Here is a 24,133-nt window from a genome sequence, read left to right on the forward strand (position 1 = left end):
GAGAACATGCAAACTCCACACAGAAATGCCAACTGGCCTAGCTGGGACTCGAACTAGTGACCTTCTTGCTGTGAGGTGACCGTGCTAACCACCGAGCCCCGTTTTGCCTTAATATGAGGTTTTTTTTACTTTCAATGCTCCTGTGGCCATTAACTTTTTACGAATCGTCAAAATCTTCTGTAGTGTTTTACTGAACAGAAATGGCATTTACATTTTAAATATCCTGAGGATGATAATGATGAAATTAACATTACTTTTTAATTTCTGTGTGAACTGCTCCCTCACATTTCACTCAAATCCTTATTACTGTATTCTCATTTAAAAATATAAAAATTGACAACAAATAAAGGATGAATTCTTTCATACCAGATATTGTTCAACCTTTATTTTATACTGACTGATGTAATCCAGTCGTGCTGTATTACATTAAAATACTGTTTTAAAGGAACAACTTTTACAGCAATGAGAACTCATTTTAAAGGGCACCTATTTTTCTCCTTTTTCAAGATTTAAGATACGTCTTTTGTACGTCTCCAGAATGTGTCTGCAAAGTTTCAGCTCAAAACACCCATCAGATTTTTTATTAGACCTTTCAGAATCTTGTAATTTTCTGCTCTTATCACCATGTAGCTGTTTTTGTTGCCTGTGCCTTTAATGCTAATTCTCCCTGCCCACCGTTCCTGCGTGCCTGTCAGTGTGCCTGGCTTCGTCAGATAAACAGCACAGTGACAGACATGAAGGTAGCAGATCTCACGTAACGATTGTGAGAAATACCACAGTAAGAACTTTCCCAATGATTATTTGATGTATTTGTTGTGGAGTTAATTCAAGACTTTTTGCAACGATGAGTCACACACAATGTCGTTACAAATTTAACGACCTCACAAAGCGTCCACGTTTAACTTTGCACAGTTTTTGCACGGCAAATGTGACAGGATACACATTAATCTCCACTGCTGTATGGATATCCGTTATGTTAATGTACAAAATAAATCTTATTTAACGTCCACAATCCGGGATTGAACCGTCTTCTTTTATAACTGTACGGACACTGCTGTGGTGATTAAGATGGTAAAATCGCTGTAATTAATTACAAACATGCACTGTTTTATAAACGTTTTAAACTTGTAAAACTCATTCTTGATCACATTTGATGATGACTGATGATCACAGAGTGCTGAACAGATCTTTTAATCCCAGTTGCTTTGTGCACATTAGTGATGCGCGGATGGTGGTTATATCCGCGGGCGCTGCGGATAATCCGCGGGTCAGGTAATAATAAAAAAAAACATTATTATTAATTATTATTAATTTTTAATTAATTAATTAATTATTAATTATAGTGAGTCGCAAGTGGATGAGTTTAATTATTAAAGATTTTTGCCTTGTATTTTTTAAACACACTTGTTAAAGCAGAAATGGTGGCGAAACCGGTCCGAGAGAAACTTAAAAAGGGAGAATTAAAAAACGAAACAAGGAAGGAAGGAAAGAAAAGTGCAGCATGGGAGCGTTTTAGCAAAGGTTAAATCAAGTGCTGGGTATGTAATAGGCTATGCAACAGCTGTAAAGCGCTTAATATGAAAGCCACAAGCCGCTACCTCAAATATGAAACGTCATGTGTGTCCTAAATCGAAAGGCCAGTCAAGTCAAAGTCTGACAAGCACTTTAGGTTCTTACATTCGTCAGGACAGCAAAAAAATAGCAGTGGAAGTTGCGTGGATGCATGTATGGACCTGTGCTGCCTTGATATACAGTACGCCCCTTCCATGTTGTCTCTGGCAAGGGATGCGCAGATTAGCTCACTGAATCTGCTGTTAATAACGAACGGTCCACGCTTGCCTATTATCATCATGCTTAAGACAAAGAATTAGATTTATTAAAGTGACGATCGGGTGCGGCTATATATAGCACATACAATTATATGTGGCGGATGGGTGATTAGAATGAAGCCACAGATTCGGGTACACATCTGTCGTGCACATCCTGTCTTGTTGATAAGATTATACGTGCTACTAAGGAGACATGTTAATTCGCGGCTGTCAATCAATTCGATGGGCGGGGAAACCGCACTCCTACGTTACGTTGCGGTGGGCCTCAATATGGGAGGGATTTGGATCCTAATTTAACGTCATACTGTGTTTATATCAGCCCAATATGACTGTGGACACACTATACTTACGCACAGTTCTGTCCAAACAGCTTACAAAAGATGATTTTCATCATAGGTGCCCTTTAAAACGTGTTTTATTTAATGTATCTATAGATCCCGCTCAATTTTAAGCAGTTTTTTTTTTCATTGTGTGAAATTCCACCTGAAAACGCTGAAAAGTGGGATGTATAACATAGTGAGCGCCCTACTTAGACAGCACATTTGGCCACTATGAAGGCATAATAATAATATAAAAATGATAGCTAGTCACTGGATTTGAATGCAGATTTGCTTGGTGTGATTCTAAATCACTTTATCGTACCTCATTCAGTTGGCTGAACTATTTCCCATTTTCTCCTATTAACACAATTAAACACAATTTCTCTCACTCACACACGCACACAAACTCACGCACACATCAAAATATCATTTAAAAAAAGCAGCAATGTAGTCTGTCCCGCTTTGAGTGTCCTCATTGTGTCTCTCAGGTCCTGGAACAGCGGGTATAACTAGAGAAACGCTCCAGTAAATCTCACGTTCAGTGTGAAGGCCCTGTGTTCGTAGAGGTCCGTGTTGTCCTGGGTTAAACCAGGCTCCTGGGTGTCCCGTTGAGCGCTGCGGATTTGAGTCTGCTTAGGCCGTTTCCGCTGCAGCTGGGGGGACTGGACTGCACCACCGCTCCTGTCCTCTGGGTGGAGCCGCTCACCTCGAACACCTCATGAATGGCCTTTCGAAAGCAGTGGAAGTTGTAGTCGATCAGACCTGCGGCAGATGGAGACATGAAATTATGTAAAGCTTACTCGTTCATTTTCCTTCGGCTTAGTCCCTTTATTCAGCATATGTTTTACACAGCGGATGCCCTTCCAGCTGCAACCCAGTACTGGGAAACACCCACACACTCATACACTACGGCCAGTTTAGTTATTCAATTCACCTATAGCACATTCTTTGGACTTTGGGGGAAACTGCAGCACCCGGAGGAAACCCACACCAACATGGGAAGAACATGCAAACTTCTAAAGATATACTAAGTGGAAAAACATGTCTTCTCACCAAAATGAGGCCATACGTTCCCTTATTTCAGTCGTTCATAGTCATACATAATCTCTTATTGGTCTGGGTTCCTTGGAGATTTAAATTGGAAGAAGGTTTGGCCATTGCCTAACACATTTAAAGTAGTACAAAGTTGAAGGCAGGGCAAGGGTTGCAAGCTTCTGTGTACCAATTTGACATGGCAATGGCAACATGGCGGGAGCACTTCTGAGCGCTGCATCTCACGGTTTACAAATACAGTTACATCCCTATTCATCTTGATGGTCGTTTACTGTCTTATGGAGAATCTTTAGATTCATTTAAACTTCCCAATCCCTACCAAACATTGAAGACTTGTTTTTTGTGCTATATACCCTCTGGCAGGGGCGTAGCAACCGGGGGGGTTGATTAATAATTATATGAATGTATGATCTCATACAGCTGCCCCCCCCCCCCCCCCCCACCACACTTTTAAAATGTCCGCTACGGCCCTGCCTTCTGGTCATCTTCAAATGTTATATGCTACTGACGGTAACTCTAATGTAGGTGTTGATTTAAATCTAAACTTAGATGGAGCTAGTTTTCTAACATTTGTAGACCTTTTCCACCAGCTAAACGCTTATGGAATTCTAGACATTTCCAAAATATTAAGTGGAAATAGGGTATTAGGGTCTTCAGGAGATAGTGTATCACCAATACAATTCGTGAGGTCTCATTTAAAATTATTCACTATATTTACTCAATAAGCGAAATGATATACAGTTGAAGTCAGAATTATTAGCCCCCCTTTGAGTGTTTTTTCTTTTTTAAATATTTCCCAAATGATGTTTAACAGAGCAATTTTCACAGTATGTCTGATAATGTTTTTTCTTCTGGAGAAAGTCTTATTTGTTTTATTTCGGCTAGAATAAAAGCAGTTTTAATTTTTTAAACACCATTTTGAGGTCAACATTATTAGCCCCTTTAAGCTATATTTTTTTGATAGTATACAGAAAAACCATCGTTATACAATAACTTGCCTAATTACCCTAACATGCCTAGTTAACCTAATTAACCTAGTTAAGCTTTTAAATGTCACTTTAAGCTGTATAGAAGTGTCTTGAAAAGTATCTAGTCAAATATTATTTACTGTCATCATGGTAAAGTTAAAATAAATCAGTTATTAGAAATGAGTTATTAAAACTATCATGTTTAGAAATGTGTTGAATAAATCTGCTCTCTGTTAAACAGAAAACGGGGAAAAAAATAAACAGGGAGGCTAATAATTCAGGGGGGCTAATAATTCTGACTTCAATTGTATATATTTCAAGGTTTTCTTTAAGGAAATTTCTGGAATTTACATTTTCGTTGGAGGACAAGAATTTTTTTTATGATGAAACTTTGATTGTGAAGAGAATTTGTTTCACTTGTTATGTTTAGGAAATATTCATTCATTCATTCATTTTCCTTCGGCTTATTACCTTTATTCATCATGGGTCACCACAGTGGAATAAATCGCCATCTTATCCAGTTATCCTTAAACCCATGCCAACACGGGGAGAACAAGCAAACTCCACACAGAAAGGCCAACTGACCCAGCTGGCACTCAAAACCAGCGACCTTGTAGCTGTGAGGATACAGTGCTAACCACTGAGCCATCGTGCCACCTCGTTTGGGAAATATCACATTCGTAAATGTCGATGGGTTAAAAAAATGCCTAGTTTTGTGAATTTCAAATTTGATCTTCATTATCATTTTAAAACATTGGAGAGTGTAAGAAATGCTAAGGCCATAAAGATTAAGGACTGTTTTAAAGCCTTGAAGTTTGACCCTTTTTAAAGTTTGCCTGAAATCTGAATTTACAATGTTTATTTTGCTGGCTCACGTTGTTAATTTTAAGGTGGATAATTAATCAGTCAATTAGAAAATTAGTTTGCAGTTGTGTCTGCTCATTTGCTTCTGCGTTTGAAGTGGCGCTCCTTCTGTTGACGTCAACCTGACAGTTTCCATAGTAAATGTATATTAATTCCTTCTCTCACTGTTAAATTTGCTATGAGGAAATGATGCGCAAAATAAAGCCCCACCCCCTACTCAATATTCTCTTAAAGTTAAAATACATCAACATACTGAAAGAAGTCTCAGTGACTTGCGGTTCACGCAGACTTTAAGGACTCCTATATTTATTTTGCATTTAAAGATACGGGTTTGTTTTCCATAGCAGTTTGTATGTACAGTTAAAGTCAAAATTATTCGCCTTCCTGTGAATTTTTTTATTCTATTTAAAATAATTCCCAAATGATGTTTAACAGAGCAAACATTTTTTATTCTATAGAAAGTCTTATTTGTTTTATTTCAGCTAGAATAAAAGCAGTTTTTAATTTTTCTAAGTGAGGTTTATTAATAAACTAATTTCGAGAGGATCACGTGCTTATGATTTATCACAGCCGATCACGTATTAAGCTAATCAGTATCATCCAATCATATGAGCCATAAGCTACTATAAATAACCACAGTTTTCAGTCCACTTTATCTTCGTTTGGAAGAAACCCCCCTTCCTCCCCATTCTCCTCCTTCACTTTAGATCGGGCGGCACGGAGGCCCAGTGGCTAGCACTGTTAGCCCCACAGGAAGAACACTGCCAACCCTGGTCCTGCCAGGTCGGTAGGTGTTTCTGTGAGGAGTTTGTATGTTCTCCCCGTGTCCGCGTGGGTTTTCCCCGGGTTCTCCAGTTTCCTCCCACCATCCAAATATATACATCATGCATAACAATCAAGCATTTGTCTAGCCCCCTTTTTTCCTTACGTGTTCCCTTAGCTACTGCAGACGGGGAGTTCTGAGATCCACCGAGCTCGGGCTCCCCTCTCGCTCTGCAAACGGGAGGAAGCCCCGGGCTCGAGGATCCCTTGAGCTCGGGGCTCTCTCCCGGGACAGCATGCCAAACAAGCTATTGATGAATCATCAGCTAAGTGTGAACTCTTGAAACTATTTTAAGGTCAATATTATTAGCCCCCTTCAGCTATATATTTTTTCAGTTGTCTGCAGAACAAACCACTGTTGTACATTGACTTCCTAACTACCCTAGTTAACCTATTTAAGCTTTTGAATGTCACTTTAAGCTGAATACTAGCATCTTGAAGAATATCTAGTCAAATATCATGTACTGTCATCATGGCGAAGATAAAATAAATCAGTCATTAGAAATGAGGAGGGATAATAATTCTGACTTCAACTATAGGTCTCAAAAAATGGAGACATGAAATGCAAAGTCAGCATGAAATGAAAGCAGCAACTGTTTTTTGTTGTTGTTGCGTTTATCAGAGTGAAACAGACACTTGAACAAGAGCAAATGTAGGGTGGGACTGGATGTATTGACAGGTTGTTCCGCCTTCTGAGCTAGTAAACATGCAGTCAGTCAACAAAAGCTGCAGGCACCATGTCAAACGTCTGTACCTTTCCTCTCGAAGCTCTCTTCTCTCAGTATGCAGACTAGCGCCAGGAACTTAGTGACTTCCTTCAGGTAAAGCACTGTGGTGTTGTTCAGCTTTATGATGGCCAGAGACTCTTTATCATAAGCGTTTCCATTGCCTTCATCTTTTAAGCTAAAATGGACAAAAGCATAACCACTCATTTAACCATATGCATACAGTAATTTAACACAATAGAAGATAAAACATATGACATTTATCTTATATCTTACTCTGAGAGCATAAAAACATTCTAATAGATTTATACAGTGTAAAATATATTAAATTGAAGATATAGTAAAGATTTTCATAATATTATCATGTTTTCTTTTTCATGAATATATTAACATAAATATTTAGCGCTGGGCAAAAATTTATCTCATCCAAAAGAAACGTTTTTGTATTTTTTTTTAATTTTTTTTTACATATGTGCATGTATTGTGATTTTTTTACTATATTTAAATACACACATGCATGCATATATTTGAGAAAATGTTTATTTATATTTAAATATATAGTATGTATATGATACAAATTGTATATACATTTAAATATATATTTATGCAAAACTATAAATATAATAAATGAAAAAAACTATGTATTTATGCTAAATAAAACATTATTATATTATAAAATATACAAATATAAATGTATTAAATATAAAAATATTAATTAAATTAAATATAAAATATAATTAAATATAAATATATACAATTTAAAATATAAATTTTAGTTAAACATAAAACATAACTAAATATAAATATATTAAACTATAATTAAACTGTATTAAAAAACACACATTTCGAAAATGTTATTTATTTTTCAAAGAAAGTATTTTAAAATACTTTTATTCAGCAAAGATTGATAAAATCTTTACTGAATTAAAATCAGCATTAAATTGATAAAATATATAGTAAAGATATTTATAATGTTATCAATAATTTATTCAGTTTTCGTGAATATATTAACATAAATATTTAGTGCTGGGCAAAAATTAATTACGATTAATCACATCCAAAATAGAAGATTGTTTTGACATAATATATGCGTGTGTACTGTGATTATTTATTATGTTTAAAAAATACACACATGCATGCATATATTTGAGGAAATGTTTATTTATATTTTGATATATAAGATGTATATGATACAAATTGTATATACATTTAAATATCCATGCAAAAAAACTATAAATATAATATAAAAATATAAATATTACTTATACTAAATAAATTATATAAAATATATATATAATTATTATATATATATATAAATATATTAAATATAAATAAAAAATAAGAAAAATTGAAAATATAATTAAATTAAATATAAAAAAATTAAATATATAAAATATTAAAATCAAATATATAAAATATTAAAATTAAATATATAAAATATCAAAATTAAATATATAAAATATTTTAATATTATATATAAAAACACACATATCTTATATCAAATCAAACTCATTTTGGTTGCGATTAATCTTTGCCTAGCTCTATAAATATATCCTATTTCAGCATATCAGAAATCTTTCTGAAAGAATGTGACACTGAAGACTGGAGTAATAATGCTGAAAATTCATATCATAATAATAATAATCATAAAACATAATTAAACTGAAAACAGCTCTTTTAAACTGTAGTAATATTTCATAATATTACTGTAATTTTAAACACTCAAACGCAGTCTTGTTGAGCAAACACATCTTTAAAAAACTGACTGTGAACTTTAATATAACACTGCAGTAGTGTAAAGAAGACTAATAAAACTAAATGAACATGAAATGAACACATTCACTCCTTTTAACAGAGTCTCACCCGTAAATGCACGAGACATCAATGACCACATCGATCATGTCACAGCAGAGCTCGTATGACTGCATGTCCACCGGAGAGCTGTCGGTGGCGATGTAGATCTTACTGACCACATCGAACAGAAATGCTTTCTCAATCCCAGAATTCTGAAAAGAAAAAAAATTACTGATAAATATGCATTTGGTGAACACGTTTGCATAGGTTTTTAACTCATACTAGTATGAAGGAGTCTGGAATTAGAGGCAGGTATTTTCCTCAGATCATCTATTTAAAGGAATTCAATAAAAGTGAAGGTATATAGGAGTGGACGTACAGAAATGAATATGTTGAGGAGGTTTTCCAGCGTGGGGAGTTGAGGGATGAGTTTCTGGACCACCTTACTGAAGGCCTCAAATATGGAGTGGTCATAGATGCTGGTTAGGTAGAAACTGAAAGCAAATTAAGGAAATAGCATTTATTTACATTCTTTTTTTTTTAATAACTTACATGCCTTATTCAAATTTGTCAGTGCTTTTTTGTTTTATTAATTTTACATTTGTAATATTTAGTATATGATTTTGTTTGTTTTTGAAATATGACAGAATTTGTAGATGCATTACAGCAAAGAGCTTAAAATCACTATGCTCTTTGATTACAGTTCTATCAACTAGGCTTTAATTAAAAAATAACTGAACGTTGATAATGTGACATTGAGTATTTCAGAATAATGTTCATATAATAATAAAGTACATACTAAATATTGGAAATTTAGTGCGAAACAATGAACTTCCCTGACCTAAGAGACGGTGGTTAATTTTTTTTCCCAAAACTTTAATTTATTGTTTAGTATTTCCGTTTTCACTTAATTTTTTGCTAATGTTTCAATAATTTAGCTGTTTTCATCTTTTTTTTATTTATAATATTTTATTATTAACTAGTTTTAATCATTACTTCACATATTTAGCTTGTAAAACTAAAATGAAAAATGTTTTATATTTAATAAATGACATCTAGCTGAAATGAAATATGCTTTTTATTTAGTTCAATTAAAGATTGCATTAAATAATAAGGAAATGTACTAATAATCACATTGATTAAAACAGCATAACAGATATTTTTTGAAAGCAAAAGATCAATTTTGACACCATAAAGACATCAAAATCTAATAGAAAAAATAATATTATGATAAAGATATACGATTAGTATTAATATAATGTAATTCATATTTGAACTCCTACTTTAATATGTTTTAATATTTAAAATGTTCTATTTAGCTTTCATTTATTCAGTTTTAGCTTAATTTTAATAATTCAAAACAGTAACATTTCTACTTATGTAATATTTGTATTTATTTCAATAACTCTTAAAAAAAAGTTGACTTTTATTTTGAGTTGTCTCAACTTGTAACCTAAGTACTGCATTTGTCTCAATTTAAGTTGAGTGAACTCAAAAAAGGTCTGCAGCAAGTTGCCTTACGTTTAGGTTGAGTCAAGCTTTTTTTTTTACAGTGTTAGTTGATGGTTTATTTAGCAGTAAAGCACATTATCTAGTGAATTACCTGCTGGGGTATCACTTCACTACTCCTCATAATCCCACCAAACACGCTCTATCTATCATTTCATTAGCTTGAAGGCAGACTGATCTGGTTTTTGGATCAGTTTGACCCACCTGAGGTGAAGCTTTTCCAGACTGGCGTCAGCAAGATCATCATTGGCTCTCTGATGAATGTCTCTCTGTGTCTCTATCTTATGATCGTCCGATAAACCGTCCACCTTGTGTATAAACACCTCGAAATTGATCTCCGGGTTCACCCTGAACGCCCGCGACACCGTCAGATGAAGCCTTCCTAACGCTTCTACATAATCATCCTACAGAGAGACAAAGACCACAGTAAACGCAGAATTCAACATTTGAGGTACTCACCATTTTCTGACCCTCAAATCATGCCAAAATTATTCATATTTTTTTTACAATAAGCACAAAAGAAGATATTTTGATGAATGTTTGAAATCGGCAGCTACTGACATCCATCGTGAGTGTGATACGTGTAATATATTACATTTATTTTATGTATTGGTTGTTTATCTAAATTTGACCAATCAGACAGGGCCTTGCTATGTTTATCCCTGCCTGCTATTGGCTAGAGCAGCCCAAAAGTAAAAATACCAGAGCTGAAAATAAACACAAATGTCAAGAATCGAGACAAGTGAGAGGAAAATGACAACAGCCAATCAGAGTCAGATTACCTTTGAGGGTTTTCACTCATTCATAGTGTTTTAAAGACTAAATGTTTTGCATCGTGACAGTTTTTAGTCTGAATTAGGTATGAAGAATATCTTTTTTTCGGTCTGTTTTAATTTACAATTAAATAAAGAAATGATTTAAAAACATAGGTAATAAAAATATAATTTTTAAAGGGGAAATGTTAAATTGTAGGAAATATCGTTATCGCAATACTCAACCATTATTTATCGCATAATTTTCCAGTAACTTCAAACTTTCTTTTGTTTTCAACAGAAAAAAGCCACAAAGTATTGAAAAAGTGACGGGTGAGTAAAGGATTTAAAATGAAAAAAGTATTATAAATAAATAAATAAATAATAATAATAATAATAATCTATCTATCTATCTATCTATCTATCTATCTATACATACACATATATATATATATATATATATATATATATATATATATATATATATATATATATATATATATATATATATATATATATATATATATATATATATATAGGTGAACTGTCACTCTACGGCAAGATACAACAGGTGAGTAGGGTAAACATTGGCTTTTTCTTTAAATAAGCAACTGAGGCATTATTTCAGAATATATATATGCACAAATACACAATTTCTAGCATTAAAAAAATCATTAAATATTGGATCAATGTTTTTTTATATTTTCTCTCTCCATATTTCAGAAAACACTAGCAGCAATAATAATATAATAATAATTTCCATTTTTTGTGAAATAAAAGGTTGTATATAATCAGGCAAAATAAATCTAAACACATCACTTTGTAAAAACCTTCAGAATATTGATATTAATAAAACTGTAAGTTCTGGTTTACGCAAGAGCTGCTGAAATTGACATTTAGGTGGATGGTAAGCATTAGATACAGATTAGATTTTAATGTTTAACTCTTTCATCACCTTACAGGATATGCTTAACATGCAATTTTTTATTTTTCAATAACATGTTAATCATTTGACATTATTAAAAAAGCCCAAAATTGACATGGTGCATGGAAACACACATTTGGTGTATTGTCTTAAGATAACAGCAAGGTTTATGTCACTTTGTCAAGTTTATGTTAATTGTTTCTTAATAAAACATTAAATAAATAAATAAATAATAAAACATGCAAAATAATGTATTTGCAATGAATTTCCCTTTAAGCAAGCAGACCATGACTGTAATTACGCAAAAATATGAAGCATTTTTATTTTGCACAATAACATGGACTGATGAATCATGAATAATATGATCAGAAAAGTAAAGAGACATACATTTGACCTGAAATAAAAACATAAAGGACAGAAATAGAATATAATAACAGCAAGGTTATGCCAGAAAAGGATACCATTTCTATTTCAAACAAGCAAGGAGTATTTAAAAAAAACACACACCGAGAAAGATCAACAATCTCACTCAGAATGTTTCCCTGGTGCAATGATTTCACACATACCTGAGCATCAATGACGAAAATCAATGCGCCGGTGCCCCTGAAAATCATCTCATAGTCAAAAGTAGGGTCGAAAAAGTCCACCTGACCGGGAAAGTCCCATATGTGAAAGTTGACGAAGGAGCTGCCTGAGATGTCGTCCTTGTAGATCTTGTTGGTGCTCTCCAGAAAGAGCGTCTCATTCGGGGACATCTTATGAAACACCACCTGAGATTCAAAACATTTGACAAGAGGTGAAGAATATGTTATATAATATACATATAGAGATTTAATACTCAATCTTATTCACTCCTTAAGTACAAACAAGGTGGAAACAATTATAAAGTTACATTATAGTGTTTATATTGTATTAATGTACACAAATGGCAACATAATTTCTAACACTTAACAGAAAACACAAAAATAAATCCACACAGCAGCGATTTTAAGCGGTATTAAATGTTACTTAATAATATAGAAATATTCTTTGCATTTCCTTTTATGTCAGCAGACCTTCAGTGTAACTTGGCCAAAATACGAAGCTTTTTTAGCAGAAAGTTTTACAGACAGGATTAACAGACTTCAATAAGTATTCAATAATAAAAAAAAATCACATCCATCTGACAATAAAAAGTAAATGACAAATATAAAATATAATATTTTACAATGCAAATTACTGATGACATCTCTTTCAAATTTAAAAATAAGATGTTGTCATTTAGAGCTTTTTTTTTGCATATAATAATAAAAAGATGCCATGTTTTCTCTCACACACATATTTTTTTGACAACAAAAAAAAGTTTTAAGTTTTATTGTCAGAATAGATAAAAAAAGATATCTGATGGAATGACATGGTAACATAATAAAACCATGCTTTTGTAAAGTACTGTATTGGTTGCACTTAAGTTACAAATTATTATTAATATAACATTAAAATGCAATGTCTTTACAAACAAGCACCCTAGTACTTAATAATAACAGATGGTAATACTATAATACTTATTAAATATACCATAAAACAGAAATACTAATGTACATTGTATTCATCAACACTTAAAAAATACTTGATACTAAAATACTGAGGTACATGTGCATGGACTTTTACTACTATGGTAACGTTAGGGTGAATTCAGGTGAATTGGGACACTTTTAGTCATTGAGGTGACCAAGAAAAAGTCTACCAATTGATCTGAATTCACCATAACACAGTAATAATATGTTTTAGAAAATATGTATATCAAAATATTGAGGTAAAGTTGGTTTTATATTCACACATTTGTTAATTTTGCCTTGTGACATGGTCCCTATATTGATTGATTGATTGATATGATCCCTTGAATATGAAGTCTGAAATCTCATGTAAGTATGACTTCAAAATAACATTAGCACTATTTCATTGACTGTGGACTGTGGTGTGCTTTAAGAGTCATTTGCTACTAATATTATTTATAGAGGTTTTATATTTGGATATTCAGACATTCTCCTTTATAATATAATTTTAGAAAAGTAATACTTGCAAATTCTAAATAGGGAAATCATATTAGCAGCAAATGACTATCAAAGTATAACATTGTTCACAGGGAATTAGATAGTGCTAATGTTGTTTAGAAGTCATACTGACATGCTAATTCGAATCGAATATTCAAAGTAACATGGTAAACAATATAGAGACTGTCAAATGAACGAATGTGCGAATATGAAACCAACTTAACCTCTATATATTATTTCCCTATTTTGAATTTGCAAATAATACTTTTCTGAAATTATATTATTAAGGAGAAGGTCTGAATATGCGAATATAAAACCAACTTAAGTTACCTTAATTATCAAAATACAATCTTGTACCATGTGATACCACATAATTGTTTTTGTATGTGTTTTTTAAGTACCATAAAACGATATTTTATAAATTCTACTGTCCAAAACAATGGGAATACTGAATATTTTTCTAGCGACTGAAACTGCTGTATCCCACTGGGGACCTGACCTTCTGGATGGAGGATTTCCCGCTGCGCCTCAGTCCCATCAGCAGGATTCTGGGTTTATTGTCTGCAGACGGAGAATTTTCCAGGTTTTCCTGCATCATGTCCATGTTTTCCACGCCGTAGCCGAAATCTTTTGGAAAAGAGTCCACCAGGCTTCCGGCTAGCTGCTCCTCGTACTCGATCGACATCGTAAATCCGTTTTTTTAAAGCTTTAAGTCCCTCTGCACTGTCTGTGTGGACTTCACAGGCTTTGTTTTAGTAATTGAGGTAGTCTCGGTGGGTGTTAAAGGGTTAGTTTTGACAGGGATGAGGAGGTTTCATAGTGGTAAGCGGTTAGCTTGCTGTATGAACACAAACAAACGGGAAGCTGGTCATATGACAGGCGCAGTAGAGGAACGGCTGCAGGCAATTGGAAAGGTCTGCTGTGTGAGCGAACAAGAGCGCGCATGAGGGGCCTGTCAATGTAGCGGCCTCTCAGATAATCAACTTCTTCTTTACATTTTTTTCTGACTGTATGAAATACGTTGAAATACGTTTTTCGCACGCACAATAATGTTTCTAAACGTTTAGTTCCTTAATTTATTGGTTTGCAAAACAAATCGTTTTTTGTACACAATTTAATGCAATAATTTAAATGTAAAAACAGTACAAAAAAGATTATGCATATATCAATATAAATATTTTAGTATGCTATTTATTATTATTATTTATTTGTTATCTATTATTTTATTTTTCTTGTCTTTGAAGTTGTTTATTTTTTTATTTGTTTATTTTTATTAAACTTATGACTATTATATTATATTATATTATATTATATTATATTATATTATATTATATTATATTATATTATATTATATTATATTATATTATATTATAGAAAGAGTTTCATTTTATTGATAAATGTATTTTTTTATTTTTCTAACTTTCTTGTTATACATTTAATCTAATTTATTTTATTTAATAGGTGTCACTGATATTTTTTTTTCTTGTCTATGAAGTTTTTATATTTTTCTTATAAAAAGTTAAACGTATATTAAATTATATGACATTATATTATATTATTATAAAAATATTAAACGTATATTATATTATATTATATTATATTATATTATATTATATTATATTATATTATATTATATTATATTATATTATATTATATTATATCGATAAATGTATTTTTACTTTTTCTATTTATCATAGTGTTCTTGTTATAGTCTTTCTTTTCTTTTCTTTTTTATTTTATTTTATTTTATTTTATTTTATTTTATTTTATTTTATTTTATTTTATTTTATTTTATTTTATTTTATTTTATTTTATTTTATTTTATTTTATTTTATTTTATTTTATTTTATTTTATTTTATTTATTTTAACATCGGAGCTCATTCTACAGGGGGCGCTTGCACACGCACAAATGAGTCACGCTTCTCCTCAGTGACAGAAGCAGCAGAAGAAGCGACAGCTCCAGTGTTGACAGGAAGAGCGTCTGTGAGTAAAAATAAGCCTTTACACACATTTTAAACGCATGTAGTTAAAATGTCAGCATTAAATTCCATTAAATCAAACACATTATATGTCGGATTGTATCGTAAATTAATATGACGTTGTCACATTGATATCTGCTGATGAAATTGAAGGTGTTTCATTCAAACATGTATTTAAAAACAGACCAAAATAAACACAAAAATGTCAATTCAGTGTCCATTTAAATGAATAAACAGAGATGATTGCTTTACGAAACAAAGTGAATTAATTAGAGGGCTGAATAAGGTTTTATTTAAGAAGGAAATAGTTCACTGTTCTCGTGGTTTGTTTGTTACGTTATGGTCTTTGTTTTAATTTAGTCATGCTTATTCAATTTAGGACTATGAATATGTAAATATTGCATATTTTGAGAGTGGTTTATTCATTTTTGTTGAGGTAATTACAATTGCTAATGTTAATTCATTTTAGTAGTAGGACAGTGTGTGTGAATTTAGGTAAACATTGCACATTTATTACTGTCAAATGTCAGGTAATTATGGAGTTGAGATAAAAATAAGAGTAAGAGATGAGAAATGTCAAATATTTTAGTTGTCTGCACTGAACTGACATCTTTCTGTTTTGGTTTCTTTTGCTGACGTAGTATGGGTTGAAAAAAGAACATAACTATAATTTTTTGCTACGATTTATCAAAAACAATTAATACACCGTAAGAAATATCCATGAATTAGCAATTATTCATATTTCTTTATTTATTTTTTATTTTTCCCATTTATTTATGCTTTTGAATTGCGTTATGGGACTTTGATCTTTCTTCTAACAGCTTTTAACCTTGAAAAGTACAAAAAAAAGGGACTTTTATGAACATTTTTATTAGTTAAATAGTTAAAGGTTAAAGTAATTTATTGTCTGGGTTGGTGGTGTATATTATGCTACAAAAACCTTGTAATAAACTGCCAGTACGTTTTCTGTTATTTTACAGATTTATTTCTCAATATGTAATTTCATATTTATTATATTATTTGAAAATACTAAAATGGCAATAAACGTCACTGTTAAACTGCAGAGTTGAATTTTCAACATCAAAAGTCGACAGAGCAGAGATCAAGAACCCATGATGCAATTCTCAATCATAAATAAATAGAAAACACTTGGGAATCACAAAATATGGAAATTTTTTACAGTGTAGAATGTAATTCAGTACAAAAGTTGTTTATACACAAACTTTTGTCAGGCATATTTAGAGCAATCGCTTTTGATGATGTTGAAAAAATGGATTTAAGGAAAAAGTCCTACCTATTTGTTAGATCTTATGGTGCAAAATCAACTGTTTGAACAGGACTGTGTGTAGGTATAGTGTGTCCACAGTCAAACTGAAGTGATAGAAACACAACAAGTGTCTCTTTTTTTATTTTATTTATTTTATTTAATTTCCTAACCTTAAAATAGGATTCAAATCCCAGTGATTTTGAGGCCCACCGTAACAAGATGCAGGTTTTCCCTGCTCACCCATGTTGATTAACAGCCGTGTATTAACATGGCTCCATAGTAACACATAAAATCACATTCACAAGACAGGATTTGCAAAGAAACTGGGATTAAAAGATTTGTTCAAACTGTCTGTGATCAGCTTATAGTCAAACTTAAAACGTTTTTAAAACAGTGCATGATTGTAATAAAGAAGAGAAGATTCATAGAATTATGAAGAATTATGTAATTCATAACCATTGGAATCACCACAGCTGCATAGCGTCAGTACAACTATAAATGAGGATGCGTTAAACACACAACAGACGTCCTGGTTTGTGCACATTGAATTAGGTTAAATTTGTACAGTAGCATAACGGATATCCATACAGCTGTGTATATTAACTTGTATCCTGTCACATATTGCCGTGAGTAGATGTACAAAACTAGTGCAAATTTAAACATGTGTTGTGTGTGTACTGTGAACTTAGTAATGGAATTTGTGCGATTTCAGAAAGGCTTGAATAAACTCCACACCAAATACCTCAAATAACCTTTCTTGGTATTTTTGACTAATAAACTGGATCTCTGCTTCATTCATGTCTGTCTCTCTGTCACTGACTGCTGTTTATCTGATGTCACGCAGAAGCAGACATGCATGTTTGAATGGTGGGCGGGGAAAACCAACTCATTTGCATTTAAAGACACAGGCTAAAAGTTACAGCTACAATTTCTCTGACCCCAAAATTGACATATTCAGCAGGGTATAGTAAATGAACTGATGGGTATTTTAAGCTGAAACGTCACAGACAACTGAAGACAACAAAGACTTTCTTCCATCTTGTAAAAGGGGTAAAATAGGAGCCCTTTAAATCATATAGGATAAGTTATGGTCAGTCAATAGGGAACATTACTTTGCCCATAAAATTGCTAAATTTAATTTTGATTCAAACTATTTAAAGAATGAAAGAAGACACTTAACTAGAATATAATATGCTTTCTAATATCTATTTCCATGTAAAATCATAAAAAAAAATTATTTGATCTTGTTTATTGCTTGAATAAAAGCATCATTTTATAAATCACCCATTAAAATATACGTTTTCCCGCTCTTTAACCATCAAGTCGCCCGAGTTGGCTGCAGTAAAACTTTCCATAATGCATTAATATTTTGTTTAACATATTTCTTTTTGTTTTGCAGAGTGGCTGTGTGCAGACATGAGTGTGCCGGACTACCTGCAGTGTGCTGAAGACCATCAGACAGTCCTGGTGGTGGTCCAGCCGGTGGGCATCGTTCCCGAAGAGCAGTTCTTCCGCATCTACAAGCGCGTGGCCAGCGTGAGTCAGGTCAGCATCCGCGACTCCCAACGCGTCCTGTTCATCCGCTACCGCCACCATTACCCTCCTGAAAACAACGACTGGGGCGACTTTCAGACCCATCGCAAAGTGGTCGGCCTCATTTCCGTGACCAGCTGCGGCTCAGCCAAAGAGTGGCCGCAAACCTCCGAGCGTTTCCACGGGCAGAAAGAGGTGTTCGGCTCCACGCTGTACGACTCGCGTCTGCTGGTGTTCGGGCTGCAGGGTGAAGTGGCTGAACAGCAGAGGACAGACGTGGCCTTTTATCCCAGCTTCGACGATTGTCCTGATGTGGAGAAGCGCGTGGAGGACTTCGTGGAGTCCATCTTTATCGTGCTGGAGTCCAAAAGGCTTGACAGGGCGACGGATAAATCTGGAGATAAGATACAGCTGCTGTGCGTGCCCTTTGAAAAGAAGGACTTTGTGGGGTTGGACACGGACAGCAGGTGAGTTACAAAAAAAAATATACACTGAAATTATCTGTATTGGTAAGCAAGTCAGTTGTGAAATCTATTAGGGATGCACTATATAATGATAGAGTACTTTTTTTAAATACACAATATTGTTTGATTTTGCACTTTTATAATGTTCATTTGGTGACTTGATGTCTTTTTTCTCTATTTTTATTATAACATTACCTTTGAAGGGGACCTGTTATTCTAAAATCATACTTAACGTGTGGCAGCAGTGTGTGAATATAGCCATCCTCCAATGGAAAACATGAATTAATTAAAGTTTTTATAATCACAGTCTGTTAAAACAGTTTGATTGACATTCTCCCTTTGTAAGTGTCATCAGAGAGGCCCCGCCCATTAGTGCCAGTTTCTCCCTCATTAGCATAAACTGCCCTGAGTGAGAAGCAGCCGACCGTCGTTAAAGGTTTCACACCATACCTGCTAAAGATGCCAGCGACCTAAGAAGATTATAAATGTGGAGTTTTAGGACATTTTCTGAGCCTCTTCTTTTCAGTTTTTTGAAATATCTTTGAAATATCAAAAATCTGAAATATTTGAAGAAAGTAAATGTAAAAAACTATCTGTTTATAAATATTATGATTTGATTTTGTGTATACAGTTGAAGTCAGACTTATTAACCCCCCTGAATTCTGAGAATTTTTTCTGTTTAACGGAGGAAGATTTTTTTCAACACATTTCTAAACATAATAGTTTTAATAACTCATTTCTAATAACTGATTTATTTGATAGTAAATAATATTTGACTAGATATTTTTCAAGACACTTCTACACAGCTTAAAGTGACATTTAAAGGCTTAACTAGGTTAACTAGGCAGGTTAGGGTAATTAGGCAATTTATTGTATAATGATGGTTTATTCTGTAGACTATCGAAAAAAAATAGCTTAAGGGGGCTAATAATTTTTACCTTAAAATGGTTTTAAAAAAATTAAAAACTGCTTTTATTGTAGCCGAAATAAAACAAATAAGACTTTCTCCAGAAAAAAATATTATCAAACACACTGTGAAAATTTCCATGCTCTGTTAAAAAACATTTGGGGAAAAAAGGGGGCTAATAAAGGGAGAAAATTCAAAGGGGGGCTAATAATTCTGACTTCAACTGTATATTATATTTAATTATTTACAGCCAATTAGATACTTTAAGTTTTAATTTTTTTTTATAAATAAATGAATAACAAATTTATTTATTAACTATTTATTGCCTAATAAAATGAAATGAACAAACATTAAATAAATGGAAGCATTAAATTCCTTTGATCAAAATATATATTGTTACAAATCTCACTAAAATTGTAAGTTATTTGCGGACTGCATCACATAAAAGTAAATAAATAAATAGTTTAATTTATTTTTATTTAAAGATAATTTTTTAAATGTAGAAAGTGTTTAAACGTGTATATATAGATATTATTACTAATTATTAGCTTAAAGAAATATACACGTTAATTTATATAAATTGATAATGTTTTAATTGCTTTAATTCAAAAGCTATAAATTAGATGTTTATGTTTAAATTAATTTATCTTTGTTGTCTAATAATTTAATACAATTTTATGTTTGGGGGTTACATAATAATATCTAAAAATAACTCACCTAAAAGTAAACTGATTTGCTCTTCAGTAAATCCTCCAGTGTGATGGTTTTGCTTGTTGGTGAACCTTCATGATCTTCTATCCTGTTTCATGAGTTTTTACCATTTGTTTTTCATGGCTGTTGTTGTTTTTCTTCCCTTCTCTTGTTTTGCCTTGTTTTATTTGTCTTTCTTCTTTTTTTCCTCATACTGTCCTGTGAGTTTATTATTGGGTGTGAAAAGGTGAGCCGGTGGTTCTGTCTCCTCTTTAGTTCATTATTCCCTGATCAGCCTCTTCCTCTCCCCTTCAGTGGTTGGACCTCCATTCTCTTGCTTTAGAGTTAAAAGGTCAAACTCAAATTTGGGATGCAATGTTTGTTTCTTTCTTCGACCCAGCTGTTTAAAGGTGAATCGAGGGCAAGATGTTCAGGGTCAAGTGTTTGATCAAGTTTCTTTATATTTCTATTTTTCCTTCTGCTTTTTACATTGGTGGATGTCATTGAGTAATTCATGAGCGATTGCTTGCAAAGCTTTGTGTTCATTTCATCTATAGCCAAAGCATGAATTAAAATATGACATCCAGTATATTAAATACTGTATATATTACAGTATAGTTTTAGTTGTTTCGTTAATGCAGGATATAGGCTCTTATTTTAAAGTTAAATCAGTTAAAAGTGTTTGTAAAAGTTGATGTTGATATAAGTAATAATATTTATAAACATAATTATAAACTAATACATAATTATATGTATATACGTGTATATGTGTATAATGAAAATAAACACACATACACACATACTCACACACACACACACACACACACACGCACACACACACACACACATACATATTTATATATATATGTATGTATGTATATATATATATATATGTATGTGTGTGTATGTGTGCATGTGTGTGCGTGTGTGTGTGTGTATATATATGTATATACGTACATATATGTATGTATGTATGTATGTAGGTATATATATATATATATATATATATATATATATATATATATATATATATATGTATATGTATGTATATGTATATGTGTGTGTGTATGTATATATATATATATATATATATATATATATATATATATATATATATATATTACACACATATGTCTGTATGTATGTATGTATGTATGTATGTATTTATGTATATGTATATAGAGAGAGAGAAAAAAAAAAAAAAAAAAATATATATATATATATATATGCATACATACATACATACATACATATGTGTATATATTTATATGTGTATATATGTATATTTATATGTGTATATATGTATATATGTATATATATATATATATATATATATATATATATATATATATATATATATATATATATATATATATATATGTATATATATATATGTATATATATATATATGTATATATATATATATGTATATATATATATATGTATATATATATATATATATATATATATGTATATATATATATATGTATATATATATATATATATGTATATATATATATGTATATATATATATGTATATATATATATGTATATATATATATATATATATATATGTATATATGTATATATATATATATATATATATATATATATATATATATGTATATATATATATATATATGTATATATGTATATATGTATATATATGTATATATGTATATATGTATATATATATATATATATATATATATATATATATATATATATATATATATATATATATATATATATATATATATATATATATATATACATATATACATATATACATATATATATATATGTATATATGTATATATATATATATATATATATATATATGTATATATATATATATATATATATATGTATATATATATATATATATATATGTATATATATGTATATATATATATATATATATATATATATATATGTATATATATATATATATATATATGTATATAAATAAAAATGTGCATATATAAATATAATTGTTTAATGTTCATTTTAGTTGACATTCTGTTTTAAATAATCGATTTGTTAATAAAAGTAATAATAATAATAATAATAATATATTATTATTATTATTATAATTATTATAAAGAGATTTTTTTTTCAGTATGATAAATCTGTATTACTTGGCCTATTTTTAAACTACAGCATAGAGCACTAATTTAATAATCAATAATAATATTAATCAAAAAATAATAATTATCATTATTTTGTAACATTGTTAGGAGATAATAAGTACAATCCCTATACTGGACAAATTACCACCTGATATTAAATTATTCTGATATTACAATATAAATCTTCTGCTGATCATTTCAAGTAATTAAATGATGTATTATCCAATATGTATATATAAATATCTTCAAAACATTTTTCTTCTCTTTCCTTTTTATTTTGGCTTTTGCTTGAATAACACTTGACTCTTTATAGCACTATCTATACTATAGGGGTCCTTCCACCACAGTTCCCCTGCTCCCATGTTTGATTATAAAAACAGAAATCCCTCATTATACAGTTTGTTTTTTCCATCCCCATGAGTTGTTTTTTGTCCCTATTAGCGTGTATCTCTTCACTTCACACCCGTCTCTTCACCTCAGCTTTCCTCTCTCTCTGTCTGTAAATGCCAAACTATGACAGAAGACAAAGCTTAATGCAAAACCACATCAGCACATTTTGTTCCATATAAGGTGAGCCAAATGAGACAACATCGATCCACCGCTGATAAAAATAACCTGAATCAAATATGGCTGACGTCACCTGCACTTGGCTGCGAGCGTTTGTCTTGCATTGATTAAGACCCGAGCTGACCGAATGTTCATCTGACGCCTGTTGATGCCGCTTTTTTCCTCAGGCACTATAAGAAGCGCTGTCAGGGCCGCATGAGGAAGCACGTCGGGGATCTGTGTCTGCAGGCGGGCATGTTGCAGGACGCCCTCGTTCATTATCACATGGCCGTGGAGCTGCTGCGCTCTGTTAATGACTTCCTGTGGCTGGGAGGTAAGATGGTGATATACCGATGATTTATAGACTGAAGATCACCACAAATCAGCGATATTTTATTTCTGAGATGAGCGTTATTTTAGTGTCTTTTATAACAAATCACAGTAGATAAAGTTAGTGAACTTGTTTCTCTTAAAGCAATTAGTTGGCTAAAATCAACATGTTTACTCACAATTTTCCAAAAAGATTAGTTGAGTTGACTTAAAAAGTGAGTAAACTTATTGGTTTTATAGTAATTAGTTGACATTACTTAATAAATTTTAGTTGCTTACCTAAAAAGTCAGTAAGCCTGTTGATTTTATAGCGATTAGTTGAGTTGACTTAAAAAGTGAGTAAACTTGTTTCTTTTGAATCGATTAGTTGAGTTTATCTAAAAAGTGAGCGAACTTGTTGGTTTTATAGTGATTGGTTGACTTTACTTAATAAAGTGAGTAAACCTGTTGCTTTTATATTGATTAGTTGACTTACAAAGTGAGTAAACTTGTTTCTTTTAAAACGATTAGTTGAGTTTACTTAATAAAGTGAGTAAATCTGTTGCTTTTATAGCGATTAGTTGAGTTGACTTAAAAAGTCAGTAAATCTGTTGCTTTTATAGCGATTAGTTGAGTTGATTTAAAAAGTGAGTAAACCTGTTTCTTTTAAAGCGATTAGTTGACTTTATCTAAAAAGGCAGTAAACTTGCTGGT

General features: G+C 31.5%; 2 protein-coding genes across 2 annotated transcripts in view; one reads left to right on the forward strand and one right to left on the reverse strand.

The window, feature by feature from the left end:
• Positions 1-382: 382 nt before the first annotated feature.
• rragcb (Ras-related GTP binding Cb) lies at positions 383-14,492 on the reverse strand. Its single transcript, XM_056480439.1, has 7 exons — positions 14,091-14,492; positions 12,128-12,331; positions 10,089-10,288; positions 8,755-8,869; positions 8,445-8,587; positions 6,611-6,759; positions 383-2,911 (listed from the first exon to the last, which is right to left on the reverse strand). The coding sequence occupies exons 1-7, from the start codon at positions 14,274-14,276 to the stop codon at positions 2,733-2,735; spliced, it is 1,176 nt and encodes a 391-aa protein (XP_056336414.1). The 5' UTR covers positions 14,277-14,492; the 3' UTR covers positions 383-2,732.
• A 1,030-nt stretch (positions 14,493-15,522) lies between these two features.
• The window catches only part of trappc9 (trafficking protein particle complex subunit 9), a 63,531-nt gene continuing 54,920 nt past the window's right edge, over positions 15,523-24,133 (forward strand). The window contains 3 exon segments of the mRNA XM_056480212.1: positions 15,523-15,575; positions 18,238-18,838; positions 23,299-23,444. Coding sequence (XP_056336187.1) covers positions 18,255-18,838; positions 23,299-23,444 — 730 coding nt within the window. The 5' untranslated portion in view covers positions 15,523-15,575; positions 18,238-18,254.

Source organism: Danio aesculapii, chromosome 19 (genome assembly GCF_903798145.1).
Source record: "Danio aesculapii chromosome 19, fDanAes4.1, whole genome shotgun sequence".
Taxonomy (NCBI): domain Eukaryota; kingdom Metazoa; phylum Chordata; class Actinopteri; order Cypriniformes; family Danionidae; genus Danio; species Danio aesculapii.

Bases quoted from the DNA above. Each gene is read 5' to 3' on its own strand.
- rragcb (XM_056480439.1), bottom strand. From the start codon at position 14,276: ATGTCGATCGAGTACGAGGAGCAGCTAGCCGGAAGCCTGGTGGACTCT. The intron at 6,760-8,444 runs GTGAGACTCTGT...TGTCCATTTTAG, and splicing joins GATGTCTCGTGCATTTACGG to CTTAAAAGATGAAGGCAATG. The intron at 2,912-6,610 runs GTACAGACGTTT...CATCTGCCGCAG, and splicing joins AGAGAGCTTCGAGAGGAAAG to GTCTGATCGACTACAACTTC.